General features: G+C 41.9%; 1 protein-coding gene across 1 annotated transcript in view; it reads right to left on the bottom strand.

Annotated features, from left to right (window-relative positions):
• The window catches only part of LOC127037440 (trifunctional purine biosynthetic protein adenosine-3-like), a 41,880-nt gene extending 25,448 nt beyond the window's left edge, over positions 1 to 16,432 (bottom strand). The window contains exons 1-8 of the mRNA XM_050929151.1: positions 16,288 to 16,432; positions 13,282 to 13,377; positions 10,724 to 10,898; positions 8,566 to 8,677; positions 7,817 to 7,885; positions 6,754 to 6,879; positions 3,381 to 3,468; positions 540 to 625 (exon numbers count right to left, since the gene is read on the bottom strand). Of these exons, the coding sequence (XP_050785108.1) occupies positions 540 to 625; positions 3,381 to 3,468; positions 6,754 to 6,879; positions 7,817 to 7,885; positions 8,566 to 8,677; positions 10,724 to 10,898; positions 13,282 to 13,377; positions 16,288 to 16,432 (897 nt within the window). The remainder of the gene's footprint in view (positions 1 to 539; positions 626 to 3,380; positions 3,469 to 6,753; positions 6,880 to 7,816; positions 7,886 to 8,565; positions 8,678 to 10,723; positions 10,899 to 13,281; positions 13,378 to 16,287) is intronic.
• Positions 16,433 to 25,003: the final 8,571 nt, after the last annotated feature.

Here is a 25,003-nt window from a genome sequence, read left to right as displayed (position 1 = left end):
TTTGTTTCAAAACTACATTGTCTAAACAGCTCATTTTGACATTTTCTAAACAAACCATTTTGACATTTCCAAGAATTTTATTTTCAGGGTTTTTTCAGCTGAACTATTCACGGAATTCAACATGAATTCAGATAGTTTCAGTATACCAAACACACATTTTTGGCAAATTTACTATCACAAAGAAAATTTCATCCATCATTATTAGCAACAGGCAGAAAGCAACCATCACCTGTAGAGACCAAGTATGATACTACTTAGCACAAATTTGTCTGGGCTCCTTTACTACTCAGAAAATCAGAATTTGAGCAATAACTTCAATCGCAAACTAAGTCAATGAACATTTCACAGAAAATAAACGCTAACAAGCAAATTTCTAACAGTTACTGTTACATTCTCTAAGTTGCTCTTTTGTAGATTTCCATATTTGTGGTAGATATGATACACATCCTGTTAAATTATGTAAATTATATTAGTAGCAAGTTATTAGATTCTGGTATGGAACATGGAGCATATTTAGGTTTCCAACATCTCTCACTCACCTGACACTGTGGATCACCAAAGTGGCAGGTAAAGTTTATAATTTTCACATCATCTTTAGTACGCATTAATCCTGTTTGCAGCACACCTGAACAGAAAGCAGAACTATACAAGCTAGTTCAAAAAGGTTTGTTCACTTTCTTTAAAAGCAACAAACTGAAATGTGCAATAAACTTAGGTAAACTGTAGGGTATCTGCACCTGGGTTCTGCAAAGTGTTTGTATTCTATGACAATCCTTTAAAAATCCCATAAAAATCCAGCAAACTGCATAGCAATGCCATAACAAATATATTCTGTCATAGATTACTGAAGATACCAGGGAAGTATAGAGCTGGTTCAGAAACATTTGAATGTCTCTAGAGTCTAAACACACAGGGGAAGGTTCTGCTCTCTGACAAAGCCCATTAATTGCAGACACTCTGAAGGTATAAAGGGGCCTTGAAAAATGCACAAATAGCTCCCAAAGAATACCTCCTGTCAGGGCCAGCTCCAGGCACCAGTGCAGGAAGCAGGTGCTTGGGGCAGCCAATAGAAAGGGGCGGCATGTCCGGGTCTTCGGCGGCAAGTCCCTTGGTTCATCTCGGAGGGAAGGACCCCCGGCTGCTGAATTGCCGCCGAAGAATGAAGTGGCGCGGTAGAGGTGCTGCTGAAGTGCCGCCGATCACGGCTTTATCTTTTTTTTTTCCCCCTTCGCCGCTTAGGGTGGCAAAAAACCTGGAGCTGGCCCTGCCTCCTGTACAGGGGAGACTTCTGTTTATGTATGTTGCATTGTACAGCCAGGCTCAGCAGAATTCAGTTTTATTTTTTATAATTTCAACAAAGAAGGTAAAAAACCTTGAAAATAAATGTTAATCTATTTGCATTTTCAATGTTGTGAGAAATTATGGGTGGGATCAGACAATTATTTAATGACAGAAGATGCTGAGATTCAAAAAGTTAAAGCTTTATAACTGTTAAAACACAAGTTGTCAACCTCACGCCAATATATACAAAGTGAATGTCCTTAAATCAAACTCTAATGCAGGGGTCGGCAACCTTTCAGAAGTGGTGTGCTGAATCTTCAATTATTCACTCTAATTTAAGGTTTCGTGTGCCAGTAATACATTTTAACGTGTTTAGAAGGTCTGTTTCTATAAGTCTGTAATATATAACTAAACTATTGTTGTATGTAAAATAAATAAAGGTTTTTAAAATGGTTAAGAAGCTTCATTTAAAATTAAATTAAAACACAGAGCCCTCCGGACCGGTGACCAGGACCTGAGCAGTGTGAGTGCCACTGAAAATCAGCTTGCATGCCGAAGGCGGCAGGCGTGCCCAGGGCCGGCTCTAGCAATTTCGCCGCCCCAAGCACGGCGGCACGCCGCGGGGGGTGCTCTGCCGCTTGCCGGTCCCGCGGCTCCGGTGGACCTCCCGCAGGTGTTTCTGCGGACTGTCAGCTGGTCCTGCGGCTCCGGTGGAGCTGCTGCAGGTGTGTCTGCGGGAGGTCCACCGGAGCTGGGGGACCAGCGGACTGTTTGCAGCCACACCTGCAGCAGGTCCACCGGAGCCGCCTGCCGCCCTCCCAGCAACAGGCAGAGCGCCTCCCGCAGCGTGTCGTCCCAAGCACGCGCTTGGCGCGTTGTGGCCTGGAGCCAGCCCTGGGCGTGCCATAGGTTGCCTACTCCTGCTCTAATGGGTTCTCAAGCAGCATTTTACTTACTTTGCCTATATGTAAATTTCAATTATACCCTATGACAATATTTTCTCATCAGTTTGTGTGTACAGCAACACTGATGTTTACCATCATTTACTGATAAAAATCTAATCTTTCCAAGCCTATGCATAGTTAAGTGAAGTCTCCATGGCATATTGCAATGCATAGTAGTTTCTGTATTTTTTATTCAGTATTACAAGACAAAAGTCCCAACCAAAAATCCACTGCCAATAATTTTCATTAACAAACAAAATCTAAAATTATTTAACCAAACAGTAACTAAAATCATTATCAGTAAAACTTGCAACAATATGTACAAACATATAGTGATCTGAAATGAATCCTTCGTTGCTAGGTTCCTGAGTACAGATTTAGAGAATGATATGGATGAAAGAGTCAACCTTGCAAGTGCCTCTAACATGGTACTGAGCATTTTCACCACCTATTGATTTAGTAAATAAGAGAAACGTAGCGCTTTGCAGGATTGGGCTCCACTTTCCTACATACATGATCCTGATGCTTTTGATGGCAAGTGCACCCACTGGCATGAAGAGATGGCTGACAGTGCTTTCATATAGCATCATCCCTTTTTTCAAATTAATTTCTGTACAGTACCGAAGAAAACTTTCATTATTGAATGTAGGTGTGAACTGTACAGCTTAATTTAATAAAACGAACATGCAGAGTTAAGGGTCATCCATCTCCATCTGGTATAATACACAGGGATCAACTAGAAATTTAGTTTTGTAAAAAAGAAAAACTTCAATATCTTTTGACTACTATAGTTCAGTTCTCTCCCTTTGAGGAAAGTGACTGATCAAATCAATGCAGGTTTCCCTACTGTTCAATGCAACTAACAAGTCCCTCACAATCCAGTTGGTATTTCTGTTTTATAGCTCAGAAATTCATAGTCCCTCCACTTCTCCAACTATGAGAAAAAAAGCAAGCACAATAAAACTCCTGAAATCTCATCCAGAGTAGAAATGATGATGTTTCTCTCAAAGGAAGAGATATATACAATGCTGGGGAGATTTAAAATAGCATGGGAAACTAGTGCATTCTTCTTTGATGGAGATAATTTGGAGTTCAAACGTTATTCAATAGAATTAATTGGCATATCCTTACTCTGCCATTCAGGTTAGCACTTACCTACATATGTTGTTCCCTCTTGTCTCATACCATCAACAATAGGTTGCAGGATAGAGTCTTTAATTTTCTCTAGAAGAGCTTCAGGAATCTGATGAGCAATTCCAAATTTGAGAGCGTAAGCCAGGGGTCAGCAACCTTTCAGAAGTGCTGTGCCGAGTTTTCATTTATTCACTCTAATTTAAGGTCTCGCATGCCAGTAATACATTTTAATGTTTTTCGAACTAAACTATTGTTGTATGTAAAGTAAATAAAGTTTAAAATGTTTAAGAAGCTTCACTTAAAATTAAATTAAAATGCAGAGCCTCCCAGACCGGTGGCCAGGACCCAGGCAGTGTGAGTGCCACTGAAAATCAGCTCGTGTGCCACCTTCGGCACCCATGCCATAGGTTGCCTACCCCTGGCATAAGCCTTTTGTGGTAAGTTTCCTCTTATAATTAATTCATCTCATCTCTTAAAAAGCACTGAACATAACCCATTTATTTTGTACCAGTTAAGTTGTCATGTTTTCAGAAGAAGTGCCTGAATTTAAATTACAGTGAAAATGTATTAAGATAACACCAAGATATTATTTATTAAAAAGCTCTTTCTCTGGTTAAAGATCTATCGCACGACATTTCTTTTCAACACTGTCTTTTTTTCCTGAAAACCATAACATTCTCTTGCTATATGCCGATTTTCACCCAACATATTTTGTTATTTCTGCAGGATCTTAAGAAGTCATTGAGTCCAGCGCTTTGAATTGAGGCAGGTTCAAGTATACCTAGACTATCCCTGACAGATGTTTGTCTAACCCAGGGGTTCTCAAACTTCATTGTACCGCAACCCTCTTCTGACAACAAAAATTACTACATGACCCCCAGGAGGGGGAACTGAAGCCTGAGCCCACCCAAGCCCCACTGCCCAAGGCTGAGGGGGCCCAAAGCCAAAGCCTGAGCCCCACCACTCTTGGTGGGGTGGGGGTGGAGGCAAAGCTGAAGCCTAAAGCCTTCAACCCCTGGCAGGGGGCCTATAACCTGAGCCCCACCACCCAGGGCTTGGGCTTTGGTCCAAGGCGGTGGGAATCAGACTTTGGCTTTAGCTCCAGGCCCCAGCAAGTCTAAACCAGCCCTGGTGACCCCATTAAAACAGAGTCGTGACCCACTTTGGGGTCCCAACCCACAGTCTGAGAACCCCTGGTCTAACCTATACTTAAAAACCTCAAATGATAGGGATTCGAAAACCTCCCTCAGTAACCTATTCCAATACTTAACTACCCTTATAAAGAAAGTTTTTCCTAGTCTTCCTTAAGTCTTCCTTGCTACAGATTAAGCCCATTGCTTCTTCTCCTGCCTTTAGTGGACATGAAAAACACATGATCACAGTCCTCTTTATAAAAACCCTTAACATATTTTAAGACTTACCAGGTCTCCTCTCAGTCTTCTTTCTCAAGACTAAGTATGCCAAGTTTTTTTTTAAATTTCCATATAGGTCAGGTTTTGTACACCTTTTATTATTGTTGTTGCTCTCCTCTAAACGCTCTCCAATTTGCCCACATCTTTTCCTGAAATGTAGCCCCAGAACCACAAGGACCAGCTTCTTCCTTTCCCCGGGGATGCTCAACCCCGACTCAGCCCCAGACCCCCCCCCTTTCCCCAAGTTCCTACCTCTGCTCCAGGCTCCATCCCCACTTCACCCTTTCCCCCCAGGCTCCACCTCCATCCCACCTGCACCCCACCTCCTCCTGCTCCCTTCCCTAAGCATGTCCCATCCCCGCTTCTCCTCCTGCCCCCCACCCCCAGTGCCTCCTGCACACCACGGAACAGTTGATAGCGGAAGGCAGAAAGCACTGGGAGGGAGGGGCAGGAGTTGATCGGCAGGAGGCGCTTGGAGGAGGAATAGGTGGGAGGTTGGCTGCCAGTGAGTGCTAAGCATCCTTGGCGCCTATGCCCAGAACTGTATACAGAACTCCAGGCAGGCCTCAGGAGTACTGAGCAGAGCAGGACAATTACCTCCCTTATCTTACCTACAACACTCCTGTTAATACACCCAAGAATGTTATTAATAGATCACAAATTGAATATGAATCAACAATAACCTCCAGATCCTTTTCAGCAGTACTACCCTCTAACTAGCCAGTTATTCCCCATTTTGCAGTTATGCATTTGATTTGTCCTTCCTAAGTGTAGCACTTTGCACTTGTCTTTACTGAATTTCACCTTGCGGATTTCAGACCAATTCTCTAGTTTGTCAAGGTCATTTTGAATTACAACCCTGGCCTCCAAAATGCTTACAGAAGCCCACCCAGCTTGGGGTCATCCACAAATTTTATAAACATAGTACTGGACCCAGAACAGACTCCTGCAGCACCCTACTCGATATGCCCCCCGAGTTTGACAGCAAACCAATGATAGCTACTCTGAGTATGGTCTTTCAACCCTTGTGCACCCACCTTATAGTAATTTCATCTAGCCTACATTTCCCTAGTAGTTAATGAGAATGTCACTTGGAACTATGTCAAAAGTCTTACTAAAATCAGGATACAATATATACATCTACTACTTCCCCTCCTTCCCCTGCATCCGCTAGGCTAATAACCTTGTCAAAGAAGGAGATTCAGTTAATTTGGCACTATCTATTCTTTACAAATCCTTGTTAGTTATTACTTATCATACTACTATCTTCTAGGTGCTTAAAAATGTGTTTGATAGTTTCTTTCAGTATCTTCCCAGGTATCAAAGTTTGGCTGACTGGTCTATAATTCTCCATGTCCCCCTTTCCCCACCTTTTTGAAAGATGTTTGCCCTGCAATCTTCTGGGACCTCACCCATCCTCCACAGGTTCTTAAAGATCAATGTTAATGCTTCAGCTAGCTCCTTAAATATCCTCAGTCATTAGGCCCTGTTGATTTGAATACATCTAACTTATCTAAATATTCTTTAACCTGTTCTTGCTTGTGTTCCTTCTCCAGGTTAATGTTAACTGCATTAAGCAGCTGGTCACAAACATTCTTTGTTACCAAAAAATATAACAATTCTGAAATCATTAACTAAGGTCATGTTTAAGATACAGAAAGCCTCCGGACATGTCGGGAATTACACAGGTCCACTGTTTTAAGTGTATGCTCATTTCCAAAGTTGCTAACAGCTTGGGAGGCACCCATTCCTAAAATTAACAGAAAAGCCACAAGGGAGACCATTTCCCAGAACTTAGACCTGAAGTCCAAGAATGAATAATAGGACTGGGGCTCCATATCCTTATGCAAACTAAGCACTGACTTCACAGGGAGTTTTGCTTACATAATGGCAACAGGATTGAGCCCTTATTAACAAATTAATCAATGCTTAATTACATTTCATGAGTAAATTTGGAAAATAAAATCAAAAGATCACTACACCTGTGGTACTGGGCAATAAGCTCCCATCCCTGCAGTGTTTGGGCCCTGGTCTCCATCCATTAACTGTTTGTGGGCCTGGACTAGTGGCATGGGAGCAACAGTGACACCATCAGTGAAGCACAAGCACTGTAAAGGAAAACAAACACAGAATGTACTCAAATGGTTATGTTCTGTATTAACTGAAATCAGCTCAGAAGGCCACAGATTTAGCCCTGTCATTAGTATTTAAGGTTCAAAACTAGAAAACAGTGGGCCAAATTCATCCTGTTGTAACTCCATTGACTACAAGGAGTAGCCTGTCTTAATTATATAGTTAGGTATTAACAAAGATTTCTGGAGACAATGGTTTTGACTGGTGAGGGCCACATATAAGAATTCCCTTTTACCAAACTATCAGGGCTGGGCACAGTAAGGTCCTGATCCAACAAGCCCACTTAAATTTATGCTTATCTTTAGGCATGTGAGTAGTCCCACTGACTTCACTGGAACCATTCAAGTGCTTAAAATTAAGCACGGGTGTAAATATTTCTAGGATCAGGTTCTAAAAAGAGAGCAAAAGATTATCTTTGGTAATGGAATAAAATCTTGTGTAGAGAATTCATCTTGTAACTGTGGCACAACATCCAGACCTGTGCTATATAGGTAAGCTTAAATTTTGTCCTGCAGATGAGTAACATAGTCTACGGCAAGGAAGGCACCACAACTTATTTACAGATATGAAAAGTGAACTAAGCATTAGGACAACAATTTAGGATGTAATGTAAGAATTACAGCAAAGTGTATATATTAAAAATCAGCAAACTCTTTCTTTCTCCTCTAGAGAATCAATTCACCCCCACAGATCACAGTTACTGCGTATTTATGGTTAACATAGAATAGAGTTGTACTGAGAATATATATTAATTAACTTGACATCAGACTCCATGTCTTACATATTTATGTGGTTGCCATATAAAACACAGACTAGTTAAAATGAAGAATTCATGCTTTTAGGCAAAAAGTGTAACAATACAAGTGCATAAAAGGATTTGTGACCAAACTATTGAGCCAAAACTGAACATACAGATAGCTCTTCCCCTTCGAGAAGTTCTTCAATGACAACCGTCTCTCCAGTCTTTCCAAACACTTTATCCTGCAAAAATATTCTTTAGTTATTAGCTGTGACATCCATCAGTTAGATCATGTCTTCTCTTTAGAAAAGAAAAGCATTGCAAAGAGAAGGAAAGACAAAGTATATGAAAAGAGCCAGTTTATATTAATCCTGGGATTCTGTGCAGAGACAACCAGAGCAATGAAAAGACCATCCCCCTCAGATCAGAAAGTCATCACACAACCCAGAACTTAACTGATTACATACAAAATGAGGGATCTAGAGGGGGAAACTGAGCAAAGAACACTGGTCAACACCCATTGCCATGAGAAAGGGTCAAAAGAATCAATAGATGCCGCCCAGAGGAACTCTGCCCAGATATGTGCCTGGGCAAGGCATCAGGAAATTGGCCCACAGTCACAAGAAACAGACAGTTTTGGCGACTGAAGCCTTCCTTTTACCCAGAGAACAGATACAGCATAGATAGCAGCAGAGTAAGCTTCCCAGTACACCAGCCCTGAGCTGGAGGGACCTCCTTAGGTTAAGAAAATAATTCAGTTTCAAGGTCCATTCAGCTCTCAGGCAAACAAAGTGGTGGGTTTGGTGATGAAAAACACTTGTCTGCCTGGCCTAGAATTGAGTGAAATCCCCAAATTCATTTATTCCAGGTCACCGAGCAATGAGAATCAGACCTCACAGTAATTAAACAAAGTGTAGCTTACCTGCAAAATCTCTTGCACAGCTCTGCAGGCTTCCTCTTTGCTGGCTGCAATAATTATTTCTTTTCTAGCAGCTTGGCCACTAGCCTTTATAACCAGTGCAGGAAAGTCTGTGCTATAAGTGATGGCAGGGCACATTAGAGTCAGGATCAGACATCTCCAGTGCATCATCTAAAAGGTACATTTCTAAGCTGAACACTTCTAAAATTTTCCCCTTTTTCTGAGGAATAATACATTAAAATGTACCTGCTTGTGCCAATCTTACATGTCATATTTTCAGATAGACTTAATATGGTCTTGTGGCCTAAGCACAGGACTGGTAACCAGGAACTCCTGAGGACTAGTGTGGGCTCTGACATTTGCTCACTGTGCAGGTCACAGTCATAATTAATGCTGAGTTTTGCACTTAAAGCAGGGATTCTGCTACTTTGTTACATGAGGAATATGGTGTATTTTACTCGACATTATAGCATGTATTCTTTGAGCATCAAATGATTTATTATCCAATTCCGAAAGATAGTTTAATCACATTTTATACATCTTTCCTCCTCCCTCAGATATTGGATAGCAAAACTAAATGGAATATTTGAACAGATTATTCATAACACCAGCATGCAAACAGACACACATTTTCTGATATAGCATGTTTTCTTTTTCATATTTTAATCCACTGACACAAAGCCCAATTCTTGATTTCAATAGGAGCAGGAGCAAGCAAAAAAGCTCATATTCTGCAGTGCATGGCATGCCGATCTGCGATTGCTTTTCTTCTTTGTGTTGTAGGTTCTTTTATTGTTTACATATTAAAGTTCCTTAGCACAACTGTAATAGAAAATAGTGTAGTAGAACTTGTTTGAGCAAAATTAGTATGAAGAAAGATTTTATTTTTAAATGCCTGTTCTCATTGATAGTACCATATGTAAGACCCGACGTAAGAGAAAACACAATTTGTGGACCCAATGCATGGCTGTAGGACAGAACAGTTGTACAGCCGTAGCTTTCTTCTGTGGTCAATTGCACTATGGTAATGGAGCATCACTACTCAAGGCCAGATTGTGAACCCCTTTCACAACTGAGAGTCACTCCCCTAAAGAATCCTACAGACTTCAGTGGGACTACTTAGAGTCACTGCTCACCAACATGAGTAAGGAATATGCAATCTAGCCTTAAATGAGTAAGGAGTTAAGCTTCAGCTGTGAGTATGTGTATCCTTTCATAGTGCTCCAGGAATAACATAGTCATCTGTGATTGCGCACAGGATAGCCTGATCCATATATGAAATAGCTGAAGAAAACTTTAGTTAAATACAATGTTATTTTTCTTAGATCAGTTTTTTCTCTTATCATGGATGGCCAACTGTTATCCTTATGTAGTTTAACAGAGAAAAACCTCTATGATCTCTGAGCTGAAACTTGAAAAACTGCCATTGTGGCCCTCAGTGCCATCACAGTTGCCCAATAGCTACCCTTGTCTTTGATTATTAAAGCATCTTAATGACAACTAGTAGCTAATAAAGTATCAACAAGTAAAAGAAAATATCATGAGGTAGGACCATGGGCGGTGGGAGGACCCTCCACATACATTGGGGAGGCTAGTCCCATGGCCCAACCCCTTCCAGATGAAGCCCCGCTTCCCCACAGCAGGAGCCCTGCGCCCCTCCTCCCATGGCCGGAGAAGCCCTGGGCCGACGGAACCCCAATCCACTCCTATCACAAACGGAGGAGACCCGGGCTGGCCCTTGCTGTGCTGGCTGACCAACCCGAGCTGGAGAATGGGAAAGGCAGTGTGCCTCGTCTCCTGAGACCTTCAGACACCCAGCAGGTGAATGCTGAGCTTTTTATATGTGCTATGCAGGTTCGGGGCAGTTGAGGAGGCAGTATCTGCTATTCAGCTTCCCGGGTTCATCAGTAATCGCTCTGGAGTCCAGGGAGATTATTGATGAACCCAGGAAACTGAGTAGCAAATACCGCTGCCTCAGCTGCCCTGAAACCTGCATAGCGCATAATAATAAGCAAAAACCCACAACACACTGTCCCGCAGCAGCGGCTCTGCCAGGGGAGGTTTAGTCTTTCCTGGTCTATTATACTTGCCACCCATGGGTAAGAACAAATATACAAGATACTTCAAAAAGTGAATAAGCTTCAAGTGACGGATGGTTTACCTGGTAATAAAGCTACAAGCTTCTTGAGGATCGGCAAATGCTTTCCCTCTTGCTGTTGGGATCCCATGACAATCCAGAAAGGCTTTGGCAAAGCTTGTATTGGTCTCTAGCTGAGCTGCCTTGGCTGAGGGACCAAAACATCTAACTCCAGCTGACATCAAGTCATCCACAATTCCTAGTAATTGAAAAGTGCCAAAAGATAAATGCACTCAAATATTCAGATGTCTACCTAAGATGGCCTTTTTATTCTATAAGACCATGGTTTTCAACCTATGGTCTGCAGACCCCTGGGGGTCTGCAGACTTTGTCTAATATTTCCATACCTCCATTCAAAATGTTTTAGAGGTCCACAAATGAAAAAAAAAAAAGGGGTTGAAAACCACTGCTATAATAGAAAAAAGGTGAGTGAGGTAACATCTTTTATTTGACCAACTTCTGCTGGAGAGAGAGCGACAAGCTTTCGAGCCTATACAGAGCTCTTCTTCAGGTTTGGGAAAGGTATTCAAGAGTGTCAGAAGTAAATACAAGGTGGGACAGATTGTTTAGCATAAGTAGTTAACACACTCTCTAAGAGACCATTCAAGGTGAAGTGGCCTGTTAACTCTCCAGTCATAGGACAAAAAAAAAAGGGAGAGGGTGGTTAATGGGTTATACATTGTTGTAATAAGCTATAAATCCAGTTTCTGTATTAAGACCATAACTTTTAGTGTCTAGCAATGTTATAGCAGCAAAGAGTCCTGATGCATCCGATGAAGTGGGTGTTCACTCACGAAAGCTCATGCTCCAATACGTCTGTTAGTCTATAAGGTGCCACAGGACTCTTTGCTGCTTTTACAGATCCAGACTAACATGGCTATCCCTCTGATACTAGCAATGTTATGAATTTAAGCTCCCAGGCTCGTCTTTTGAAGATGTTGTGCAGGTTTCCTCTGAGGATGAGAACTAGAGGTCAGATATGGAGTGGTCATTTCATGAAAAGTGTTCACCCACAGGTGACACAGTATTTTTGTCTTTTGTCATTTTTCTGTGTGAATTCAAGGCATAGTGCTGTCTGGTTTCACCCACTCAGTTGTTATTGGGGCATTTAGTGTGCTGGATAAGGTACATTACATATTTTGAGAGGCATGTGTAGGACCAATGGATCTTGAAAAGGGCATTGTGCTGGGAGTTGATCATCCTAGCAGTGGACATATGTCTGCAGGTTTTATATCTGTTGTTATGCCAGGGTCTGGTGCTGCTTTGAGTCGGAGTGTCCTGATCTGTGGGGAGCTTGCTTTTGACAATGAGCTTGGAAAGGCTGGGGGATTGTTTGAAGGCCAGAAGAGGGGGTTCAGGAAAGATTTCTTTCAGGATGTGATCCCCATCAAGTATAAGCTGTAATTGTTTAATGATACCCCCTGTGTGTGCCATTTTGGGGTGGTAGGTGACAACTAGGAGGGTGTGTTGGAGAGTTCTTTTATTCTGAATTGAATCAGGTTCTCTCAGGGTATTTGGGTGACCATTCCATAATGCAATCTATTTCTCTAGTGGAGTGTCCTTGTTTGGTGAAGGCAGTTATTCTATCATATCTTTACATTACTGATAGGTTTGTGTGCTTTATTACCATTTTATTTTTTTTCTCATCCCTCATTTGAAAATATTCAGGGTGCTGTTAGCATGGAAGCCTACATTTCATTTGGTGCCCCCTAGTTGTTCTGTTATGAGGAGTAAATAACACTTCCTTATTTACTTTCTCCACACCAGTCATGACTTTATAGACTTCTATCATATCCCCCCTTAGCAATCTCTTTGCCAAGCTGAAAAGTCCCTAATCATTTTTGTTACCCTTTTCTGTTCTTTCTCCAATTCCAATATATCTTTTTTGAGATGGAGCAACCAGATCTGCATTCAGAATTCAAGATGTCATTTTGCATAGAGGCAAAAAAGAACTAGATACGTTCATGGAGAATAGATTCCATCAAAGGCTATTAGCCAGGATGGGAAGGGATGGTGTCCTTACCCCTGTTAGCCAGAAGCTGGGAATGGGAGACAGGAGATGGATCTCTTGTTAATTACCTGTTCTGTTCATTCCCTCTGAAGCACCTGACATTGGCCCCTGTCAGAAGACAGGATACTGGGCTAGATGGACCATTGGTCTGACCCAGTAGGGCCGTCCTTATGTTCTTAAGTACCTCCCAAAGCACCATCTAAGCAGCCTGCTACGTCCTTTGCTATAGTGAACAGTTTAATTCTCAAAGTGTTATTTTACAAATGGATTAAGCTACCTGTTTCATCATTTGGTTTCAAGAGACCTTTAATCTTATTTTACAAGCCTTGTAGTGAGACCATCCAGTTACTTTACATTTCCCACATGATGTCTAACATGTACACAGCAATGAAGCAAAAATTAGACATAAAATGATCTCATATGTACAGTATAGAAAAAAACCTAGAATATTCTTACAGTTCAGTTAAATTAAGGTAGAATACAGTTTAAAACTTCAATATGATTATTTTTCTTTTAAGATAAATTCAAGGCATTTGGCTTTTTCTAACAAGAGAATTTATTCTAACCTTACCAGCTCCCAAGAGAGCCTCTGGTCCAACTACCACAAGTCCAATGTTATGGTCTTTGCAGAACTGGGCAAGGATAGTATGATTGCTGACTAACACAGCTGAAAAGAATAAAGATATATAATTAAGTTACAAGTATAAAACACTTGTACACTGAATCAAAGACAGGAGTTTATAATTCCACCCCCAAACAGTGACAATACAGTGTTGGAATAGGATATTATAGGCAAAAGGAGAGCTGACTTAAAGGGTGTTAAGTCCTTACAGACATTATCAAAACTGAAATAGAACTATAAACAGAGTCCAGAATAGGTAACTGAAGGTTATGCACAATATCTGATAAATATACAGTCATTAAATATTAATTACGCTATGTTTATTTTGGGTAGTCCAAGTAAACACACTTTAAAAACATGTTTATACAAATGGACTAGCACATTTTAAAAATAAAAAGGTGTTCTAGCACCAGAGCTGCCTCTGATGGGCAGAAGATGGAACTGCAGCACTTCTTAGGCAAAATGTATTTTATGCAGGAAAATGCAAAATTCTATACCCAGTGCTGTAGAATTCCCCCAGGAGTAAAAGTTCATCACAGCACTCTGTACGCAGAGCCAGGTTAGGATACAGTGGGGCACACAGGGCTGTGGGGGTGGTGGGGGACACAGCCTGCGGTTCAGAATGGCTACTCAGGAGGACAGACTAGAGCATGGGCTCAGGAGCTTGTGGGTGACAATGTTGAGCCTGGGGATGGTGGAGAGGAGCCGCAGAGACCCATGGAGATGAGGGGTGTGGGGAAAGGGGTAGATGTGCCTGACTGAATGGGAGAGGCTTGGGGTCAGCCAGGATCTGCATGGGGGCGGCTTCCCAACACCCTAACAATCCCCCTCTCAAAGCAAAACCTTCCACCCACACCACTATGCTCCTTCCCTCTCCCTCTGCTCCCCCAATACCCCTGACTCCCCCAAGTCTTTGCATTGCTTCTGACAGGTGCAGGAAATACAATTCTGTATTGTCATTTAAATGAATTACACAAAGTTCAGTATTAATATGCCTCGTGAGGAATCTATTTGTCAAAAAAACAAAAACCCCAAAACAAAACAGAATCTTTTTTTTGTCTGTATTGTTAGACATACTTGCTGACAGATATTTTGAAAAAATTACCAAAATAATTGTAACTGGCATGATTATATTGTGTTATTTTGACAAATAAAATATGCAGAATTTTCAAATATTGTGTGCAGAACTTTTACTTTTTTGGTGCAGAATTCCCCCAGGAGTAAATCATGAGCCTGATCCAGTGACCACTGAAATCAGCAGAAAGATTCTCATTGATCTGTACTTTAGGAACAATGGCAAGATAAACTATTCTCACATAATCAAGCATTAAAGCACATATTGGTTAGATTCAGTGACAGTGAAGTAAATCCTTTACCACTGAAGAAGGTAGAACCTAAAATACATTGTGAATTTGATAGATTTATCAGTTTCACTCCGTTAATTTTTGGACCTTTGTATTTGTTTTTGGGAGTGGTGAGTATTCATTTAGACCCAGCTGTCCTCAAGTCTCATGTGTTGTTTACTTTAATTCCTGACACTATATCAAAACACATGTGATACAGGGTTTACTCCTGAGGGCATTCTGCACCAAAAAGTAAAAATTCTGCCCCAAACATTTAAAATTCTGTATACGATATTTTAAAATTCTGCAAATTTTATTTATAAAGTAAATGTGGAGGCTCCAGCATGGCACTGGGAAGCATAGGCCACTGGCTGCACAGAGATAGGAAATCACTCTGCAGCTTCCCCCCCCAGGACACGGACTCAGTGGTGAGGTTGCACCCAGTCCTGACACAGCGCAAGGACCATGCTTGCCCCAGAAACACCTCAGGGTCCCTGTGTGGGCAGGCAGGCTCAGCAAGGCAGGATCCAAGTGTGGAGGGGCTTAGGGTTGAGAGGGTTCTGTGTGGGCAATCTGGGTGTGGACGGCTCAGTGGGGGGATATGGTCGGGGGGGATCTGGATGCACAGGGACTTGTTGGGGGTTCTGGATGAAACATTAATGGGTATCTGCGGGGTGTCCAGGTGAAAGGTGGTTTGGGATCAGTGGGGGAGATCCAGGTGTGTGTGTGTGGGGGGGGACAGAGCTCGGTGGGGAGTTCAGATGCTGGGAGAGTGGGACTCAATGCGGTAGAGATCCAGGTGCAGTGAGTTGGGGCTCGGTGGAGTAGGGATCCGAGTGCTGGTGGCTTGTCGGGATGGTCCAGGTTCATGGAGAGTGGGGCTTATTGGGGGAGTACTGAGTGTGAGGGAGTGAGGCTCAGCAGAAGGGTTTGAGTATGAGGGGATTTGGATGCACAGGGGTTGAGTGGATGGGGGAGCAGCTCTCTGTACAGGACTCTCTCCCCCTGCAGCTGAGGAATGATGAGTGAAGGAAGTGGAGGGGGGCGGGCAGGAGTTTTTGCAGAATTTTCTGCAACCGGGGGAGAAATCTGGGGGGGTCTGACCCAGCCCCAGATGCCATACAGGGGAAGAGGAAGTCCCATCCTCTCCAGCCCAGCTGTGACTAACAGCTGAGCCCAGCACAGGGTGGGAGCCACCAGCCAGCTCTTCCCCAGTCCCGTCTCCTGCCCCACGGTGATTTATGTCTCTGCCAACTGCCCTAGGTACCTGAAACATACTGCTGGGCAGGGTTGCATGACCACTGTGGCTTCCCTTTGCTTCCCTGTCAGAAAGTCATTTTTCTATGGCGAAGCAAAGAAATCTGCGGGGGACATAAATGCTGTGCATACGCAGAATGCCCCCAGGAGTGTTTTATAAAATAATCTGACAATTCAAAAAAAAAAACAGCAAAAATTATTTACATGTGGTATAATTTGTGGTATCTTTTGTGGAAAAGAATAAGACACTGTTAATTTCTATTGATTCAACATATAATATTGAACAGTTTTTGTTTATATTCACACATCTATATACGTGCACAGCTTGAAATATCATTTATTTGCTTTCTATTACCTGAATTTGAAATCTTTCCATTATTGGCTGTTCCTGCATTTCCTGGAGCAACTAGCACTTGTTTTACATGTGGAGATTGTGCCAATTTCCAGGCCAGAGCGTGCTCTCTGCCTCCACTGCCAATCACAAGCACTCGATCAGCCATCAGACTGTGAAAAGCCAGTCACTGTACTTATTTCGGAGTCCTATGGGAAAAAACAAAACATATGAATTATGTCTCTAACAGCCACTCATAATTGGTGGCCTCAGTCTAGTTTCCAGCATACAGGTATTCAGGTGACAAAAATACAGCATTACACACGGTATTGATTGGCAACAGTGTTGGCCTTCTGGGTGATATCATGGACCAACTGAAGTCAGTGGAAGTTTTACCATTGACTTCAATGGGGTCAAGATTTAATCCCTTAAGTATACAGGCCAACATGTAGAACAGGGATTGGCAACCTTTGACAAACCCCCTGGCGGGTTGGGCCAGTTTATTTACATGCCACGTCCACAGGTTCAGCCGATCCTGGCTCATATTGCTTCCCGCAGCCCCCATTGGCCTGGAGCGGCAAACCATGGCCAGTGGGAGCTGTGATCGGCCGAACCTGCAGACGCGGCAGGTAAACAAATTAGCCCTGCCCTCCAGGGTGCTTACCCTGGCGGGCCACGTGCCAAAGGCTGCCGATCCCTGGTGTAGAGACTGAACTACCCATCTAGGTCTAGTTCCTCCACAGAAGTACTGAGGCACATTGGCAGTGTGGGAAAACTTATATAAATGCTGTTTTAAACTTACCTTTAAGGTAGTCTTCAATATGGATGATGTCAATCCAGAAACTTTAATGAGCACTAAAATATGTAATTTTTTAAAAACAGCAATTGTCAAACTATAAAAATCAGTGGGAATGCTGCTAAGATAGAATAATGTGCTGAATACACCTGTTGTTCCCCCAATACAGTAACTCCCCACTTAATGTCCTCTCGCTTAACTTTTTTTCAATCTTACGTCCCTGCTCAATTACAGAACATGCTCTATTTAAAGTTATGCAATGTTTCTCTATAATGTTGTTTGGCTGCCGGCTTTGTCCACAGCTGGCAGCACCCCATCAGCTCCCCTATGCCCCCCCCCCACAGCGCCTCCCTCCCACCAGCAGACCCCGCAGATCAGCGTCTTTCCCCTCCTCCCCCCGCCTCCTGCCCACAACAATCAGCTGGCTTGTGATGTTCAGGGGGCAGGAGGGAAGGGGAGCAGTGAGGACTCAGTGCGCAGGCTCCCCCTCCCTCCCCTGCCTCCCAAACAGCGCAAACCAACTGATTGCCGTGGGCAGGAGGCAGGGGAGGGAGAGGGAAGGAGCAAGGACGTGGCATGCGGAGTAAAGGGGAAGAGGGGGGGAAGAAGAGGTGGGTTAAGGGTGGGGGCTTGAGGGAAGAGATGGAGTGGGTGGGCTAAGGGTTGAGCCCCCTGCCCTTGGTGCTTGCAGAGTAGGGGAAACTGCCACTGCGCACCGTGTTTCTCCTAGCCTACAGCACCTTCAGCCTCCTTGCCTGCCTCATTGTCTCCTGTGGCAGTGGGCTGTGCCTGTGTGGGGTAAGGCAGGGGCACCTCCCAACTGTACTGTACTGTCTGGCAAAAAAAAATTTCCCTGGAACCTAACCCCCCCATTTACATTCATTCTTATGGAGAAATTGGATTTGCTTAACATTGTTTCAGTTAAAGTCACATTTTTCAGGAACATACAACATTAAGTGAGGAGTTACTGTACACTGACATTTAAAATTATTATCTCAATAGTATTTCTTGGCAGATGTGTTTTGATGTACTTCAGAAACACTATAATATGCAATGTATTTTATATCTACTGATTTAGTTTTTCCAATATGAAATTAAAATGGGCACATATAAATGTCATGAACAAAACCAATCCCAGAATATGACCTTTAAGATAGATGCTATTGACATTAACCAATCCATAGCCACGAAATACATAATAAATTAAGAACACTATAAAAATGTCAGCTTTCCAACCAACACAACATTGATCTTTCTCAGGAACAGATGATCTGTGGGGAGCTTACTGTATAGCTTACAAACAAAATCAGAGACAATATTTAAATACAAAAGCATTATGTTTAAGAATAGATTTTAGTAAACTGTAACATTTTAGGAAAGAGATTTTGGTTCCTAGCAGAGATGGCACCAATATCGATAAAATAATTATTGATTATATACATTTCCAAAATCATGAAGCTGATCAAGTATAAAGTCCACTTAAAGAAGTTTTATATATCCTCTTTTACGGGACTTTATCCTGCATCTACAGGGAAAAGGATTATTTATATAATAAATCTTTTCTATTGTTTTTTCTTTTTTTCAGAGTAAGGGTACTATACATTAGACACGCTAAATACGTACATTAGATTACCTTGAAATAAAGTTTACCTTATGCCAATTTTTTTAGAAGTTGGGTTCTTCCCTTTTTTGCTTCTTTATGAAGTTTTATTTTTCCTGCCCCTCCCTCCCCTGCCTTTTGTCTTAGCAATTCCAGAAATGTTAAGTCTGATCTTCCCTGTTGTTGCCGGAAGACTTTTCTGGAGTGTGTGTTTTACAGTACTGATGAAAGGATGAGAGAGCTCTCAATAAACAAAAGGTTGAATTTGATGACATTTTAACAAAAACAACATTTATCCCAAATGCTCATTACACTCTGGAATTAAATAGGTGTTAACTAAAAAAGTTTTTATAAAATTGAATTAAATCCTCTCCCCTCACAATTATTCAGTTTTCAACCTTTTCTTGACCCATCATAATTTCACTAGTTCAGTAGAGTCTTTCAAGGTAGAATCGATCTAAATTTCTAATGGAGGGTGGGGGTGTCATAAACAGATAGCTAAGGGTTAATGTCTCTTTCACCTGGAAAGGAGTAACCTGAAACACCTGACCAGAGGACCAATCAGGAAACAAGACTTTTTCAAATCTGGGTGGAGGGAAGTTTGTGTCTGACTTCTTTGTCTTGTATCTGTCCCTCTCGGCTATGGGAAGGATTTTTCTATCTCCTGCTTTCTAATCTTCTGTTTCAAAGTTGTAAGTACAAAGATAGGTTTGTTTTTTTTTTTGTATTTACATGTGTGTAGTTGCTGGAGTGTTTTGAATTGTGTTCTTTTGAATAAGGCTGTTTATTCATATTTCTTTTCAGCAATTGACCCTGTATTTGTCACCTTAATACAGAGAGACCATTTTTATGTATTTTTCTTTCTTTTTGCATAAAGCTTTGTTTTTAAGACCTGTTGGAGTTTTTCTTTAGTGGGGAACTCCAGGGAATTGAGTCTGTAGCTCACTAGGGAATTGGTGGGAGGAAGAAGTCAGGGGGAAATCTGTGTGTGTTAGATTTACTAGCCTGACTTTGCATTCCCTCTGGGTGAAGAGGGAAGTACTTGTGTTTCCAGGACTGGAAACAGGGAGGGTGGCGTCCCTCTGTTTAGATTCACAGAGCTTGCTTCTGTGTATCTCTCCAGGAACCCAGGGAGGGAACACCTGGAGGGGGGAAGGGAAATGGTTTATTCCCCTTTGTTGTGAGACTCAAGGGATTTGGGTCTTGGGGTCCCCAGGGAAAGTTTTTTGGGGGACCAGAGTGCCCCAAAATACTTTAATTTTTTGGGTGGTGGCAGCTTTACCAGGTCCAAGCTGGTAACTAAGCTTGGAGGTTTTCATGCTAACTCCCATATTTTGGACGCTAAGGTCCAAATCTGGGAATAGGTTATGACATGGTGGCAGAGGTGGGATAGATAGAAGCCAGTAGGAATATTATATTTTTCTTTTCTCTGCTAGGGGCTTTTAAACAGAGACAGTTTGATTTTAAAAGGAACCAGAGAGAATTTTTTTTCTCTGCTCTCTCTGGCAGTTGTGGCTTGCATATTAAGCAAGGAACCATTAAGGAACTATTAAGGGTCTTTTGAGACAATAGCACTCCCATTAGGGGGCAATTACCAGCACAATACACATGCAAATAAAGTGGTTCTTCTGGTTTACTTTACATTGAAAAAATTAGCTAGAGGAAAAGGGAAAAAGGCACTGTTGCTAGGCAGACCCCAGGAGGCAACAGAGCCAGCAGTTCAGACAATAAACACCAAAGGGCACCCCAACACAAGAAAACAGGAACCATGCCTTCCAAGACAAAAATGGAGGCCGAAGAACAGATCAAAGAAGCAGAACACAGGCGACAACTGGAAAAAAGAGGTGGAGCTGAAAGAAAGAGAAGAACAAATCAAACAGGCAGCCCATAAAAGAGAAGAAGATGCCAAAAATGCAGCCCACCACAGAAAACTACAAGAAGAAGAGGTGGCCCACCGCCGCGAAATGGAAAAACAACAAAAAGAAAGTGAAGAGAAGAAAAAACAGAAAAAAACATGAACTGGACTTAGCGCAAGCTGGGCTGCATGCTCCAGCCAATCCTAACAACCCTTCACCAATTATGGTTCCACATCCCAGGAAATTTCCCACCTACAAGGCAGGTAATGACACCGAGGTCTTCTTGGAAAATTTTAAAAGAGCCTGTCTTGGGTACAGCATCTCTGAAGACCAGTACATGGTAGAATTGAGGCCACAGCTCAGTGGACCTTTAGCAGAGGTGGCAGCTGAAATGCCTAAGAAGAACATGAACGACTATAAACTTTTTCTAACCAAGGCCAGATACAGAATGGGGATAACCCCGAATCATACCCGTCGGCGTTTCAAAACCCAAAAGTGAAAACCAGATGTGTCATTTCCCAAACACGCCTACTACGTTGGAAAAAATTATAAGGCCTGAATATCAGGACACAATGTTAAATCCTTGGAAGAACTGCACCTTCTCATACAAATGGAGCAGTTCTTGGATGGTGTTCCTGAGGACATAACACGGTACATACAAGGTGGAAAACCCAAAAATCTCACCCTCTCGGCTATGAGAGGATTTCTGTCTCCTGCTTTCATGTCATAACCTATTCCCAGATTTGGACCTTAGCGTCCAAAATATGGGAGTTAGCATGAAAACCTCCAAGCTTAGTTACCAGCTTGGACCTGGTAAAGCTGCCACCACCCAAAAAATTAAAGTATTTTGGGGCACTCTGGTCCCCCAAAAAACTTTCCCTGGGGACCCCAAGACCCAAATCACTTGAGTCTCACAACAAAGGGGAATAAACCATTTCCCTTCCCCCCTCCAGGTGTTCCCTCCCTGGGTTCCTGGAGAGATACACAGAAGCAAGCTCTGTGAATCTAAACAGAGGGACGCCACCCTCCCTGTTTCCAGTCCTGGAAACACAAGTACTTCCCTCTTCACCCAGAGGGAATGCAAAGTCAGGCTAGTAAATCTAACACACACAGATTTCCCCCTGACTTCTTCCTCCCACCAATTCCCTGGTGAGCTACAGACTCAATTCCCTGGAGTTCCCCACTAAAGAAAAACTCCAACAGGTCTTAAAAACAAAGCTTTATGTAAAAAGAAAGAAAAATACATAAAAATGGTCTCTCTGTATTAAGGTGACAAATACAGGGTCAATTGCTGAAAAGAAATATGAATAAACAGCCTTATTCAAAAGAACACAATTCAAAACACTCCAGCAACTACACACATGTAAATACAAAAAAAAAAAAACAAACCTATCTTTGTACTTACAACTTTGAAACAGAAGATTAGAAAGCAGGAGATAGAAAAATCCTTCCCATAGCCGAGAGGGACAGATACAAGACAAAGAAGTCAGACACAAACTTCCCTCCACCCAGATTTGAAAAAGTCTTGTTTCCTGATTGGTCCTCTGGTCAGGCGTTACAGGTTACTCCTTTCCAGGTGAAAGAGACATTAACCCTTAGCTATCTGTTTATGACAGGGGGGCGGGAAAAACACACACAAGCAGAAACCTCTTCGTGCTTAAAAAAAAGCATGTTTTCTTTTCCTATCATACAGAAGAAAAAAAGGAGGGGGCTTTCCTCTCTCTTCCCCTCTTCTTGCAGTCAACTTAAAAAGGCATCTTGGCAGGAAAGGGAGCTGGTGGAAGAACGGAACTTACTTTAGAGGAGATATAATGGGGACTCGCAGCTGAGAGACCTCTGCTTGCCACATCAGGCACTATTGCTCCATCTAAGGATTCCAGAAACTCCCCAGCCAGAGACAACCCCTTCCTTCTGCTCCCAGTTCAAATTTTTCTGTGTGATGAGAGCTGATCTCATAGCCAAGGACGACAAGCTCTTGGGGAGCTAAGCTCTCCAAGCCACGGAGAAGGACAAGAAGGAGGGCGTGTGCTCCATTCTCCTTTTAGCAGAAGAGGGTGAGCTGTACTCCTCCTTACTCTAACTCCTGCTGGTAATGCAGGTGACTCACTCCTTTAAAAAACAGGATGCCCCCCAAAAAGCTATGTAACATTTGCTAGTCTTCATTCTTTGGATTTCTCACAGGAGACTAACAAATAATATGGCATTACTTCTCCACCGATCAGTTCTGTATTTTGGCTGGTAATACACACAAACTCTATATTCCCCATTCCCTATAAAAACAAAGATTATAATTTCTGAAACTGAGACATTGGTCAATATACTCATCAGTCTGTGTCATTTAACTGCACATGTATGGCCCTTTTCAAGTAATGACTCTCAAGGCAACTTTCTATAACAATAAAACAAACATCTTTGGTAACAGTACAGAAGTTAAAAACTGTTCTTTTCTGATGTCAGAGGATGGGAGCGATTCTTTAAATTAATACTGAAGAGTCATTCCTTGATGTGAATGTGTAACTCCCCACTATCTCAAATCAGTAATATCAATACACAGTTTAATTTGTTCAAAATCTACTTTAATATCTATCACATATTAAACTTAAATGTTTTTCCTTTAATCCTGAATTAGGACATGGAATCTTTTAACCTTGTGGAAAATAAAATGAGGTTTATTCAGTGTTGGAGATAGAACATATTACTTATTGTGCACCTATTCCATTCCTTATAGGTTCTTATACCACCCTCACCGCCATAGTATTTGAACAGCTTCCAGTAGTGCATTAAGAGATGTGACTAACACCATGTTTCCAATACTACAATTGTTTACAGAAAAATAAATCAAAAAGTGCTGATATATCACTGAGCAAGACCTGTGTGTGAACTTCTTAAAAGCAAGCACACACTGAAGCAGTGAGAAATAAAAGTTTGTGTCTCTAAAATGCAATACATTCCTCTCACATCATTAAAATAAATACATTTACATTAATAAACAACAGGATAATCCCACACATGCACACCTTCCAATTCCTTACATATTGATGGACAGATGCCAGATTTTAGCATCACAGTGAAAAAAAGCCATGCACATTACAATAAGCTTAAACATCACCTATCAAGTCACCCTTCTCTTTTGCTTTCTTCCAGGGAATGACAAACAGAGGGAGACTCTGTAGTTGGAATCCGATCAAACAAGCATACAACTGCTGAGGCACAATTTGGTCTGTAGATATTTAAGTCATTTCTTCTTACATTCACAGGGATCCTGCAGTGTAGATCACAACAAGGATCCTCACAATTCTGAAACCCTGTCTTCTTCTACCCAATCACATAAGAGGGAGATACTGAAAATTTGCATTCATTCTAACTGTCCACAACATACTGCAACTATCAGACTTAAGTAATTTTCTTAGGTAGGGTAAGAAAGAGACAGACAGACATACAATAATAAACAGAGAGAACAATAATAGACACAAACTGTTGAAATGTCTTACACCCAAACAAAAACATTTCTTCCATGGCATCATTTCCACTTCATGTAAATGTTTAGGTTTGCTGCAGTTTTCATATATAGATCAAACAAAAGGAGAACAAACTGACTACACAGGGCCAGATTCAGAGGGGATGTAAGTGGTGATATAAATTGAATATTCATAAAACAGTATAAGCAACATAAATTGGTGTAATTTACTCCAAAGAACAAAGCAAGGGGAAAAGCAACATATCAGGGTACAATCCAGACTAATGAGTTGCTGTATTCCTCCTGCCCTCTAACCTGGGGTGCCTTTTACAATGCTTTGCTTCTGTAGCCTCCAGCATGAAAGTCATTCCAAGCGATGTCTCTGTGTGTGCTGCAGCCATCCACACCTGGGCTCTTACTACCCTTAGTTATACTGCAGGTGACCCTGACACACCCTCAGTATTAGATTTCCCCCCAGAAATGTATGGCCTGTAATACCCACCACTCTCTTGGACAATACAAGTTTATATAAAAGTCTCCTTTGCTTTAAAATGAATAATTTGCACAGAACCTGCCACCCCAAATGGAGTTTCCCAGACACTTCAGTTTAAACACATTGGCATAGATAAAACAATAAAGTAAGTTTATTCACTACAAAGAGAAATTTTAAGTGATGTACAAGTAATGAGGCATAAGTCAGAAATGGTTACAAGAAAATAAAGTTACAACTCTGATGGTGCTTGATTTAAACTATATCAGAATCAAGCAAAGTAGTGTCTCACCATATACTTTCAGCAGTCTTACTGATCAAACTTCTTAGGTCAGGCACATTCCACCAGTTCAGCACTGCTTCCTTTGTCCTTCAGGTGCTGTGAATGCATCTCCAGATGATATTCAGGAGACAAGAGAGTCTATATGGAAGGATATTCCCTGCTTCTTTTTCCTCACCTAATTGAGGATACTTTGTTTCCCTACCTGCTTGATGACTCCGTTTATTGCTTAAATGCAAATTAAGCAGAGCACACATTCCT

The sequence above is a fragment of the Gopherus flavomarginatus genome, chromosome 1, assembly GCF_025201925.1.
Source record: "Gopherus flavomarginatus isolate rGopFla2 chromosome 1, rGopFla2.mat.asm, whole genome shotgun sequence".
NCBI classification, from domain to species: Eukaryota; Metazoa; Chordata; order Testudines; family Testudinidae; genus Gopherus; species Gopherus flavomarginatus.
Note: the sequence above shows the minus strand (reverse complement) of the source record. Positions and strands in the feature narration are given on the sequence as shown.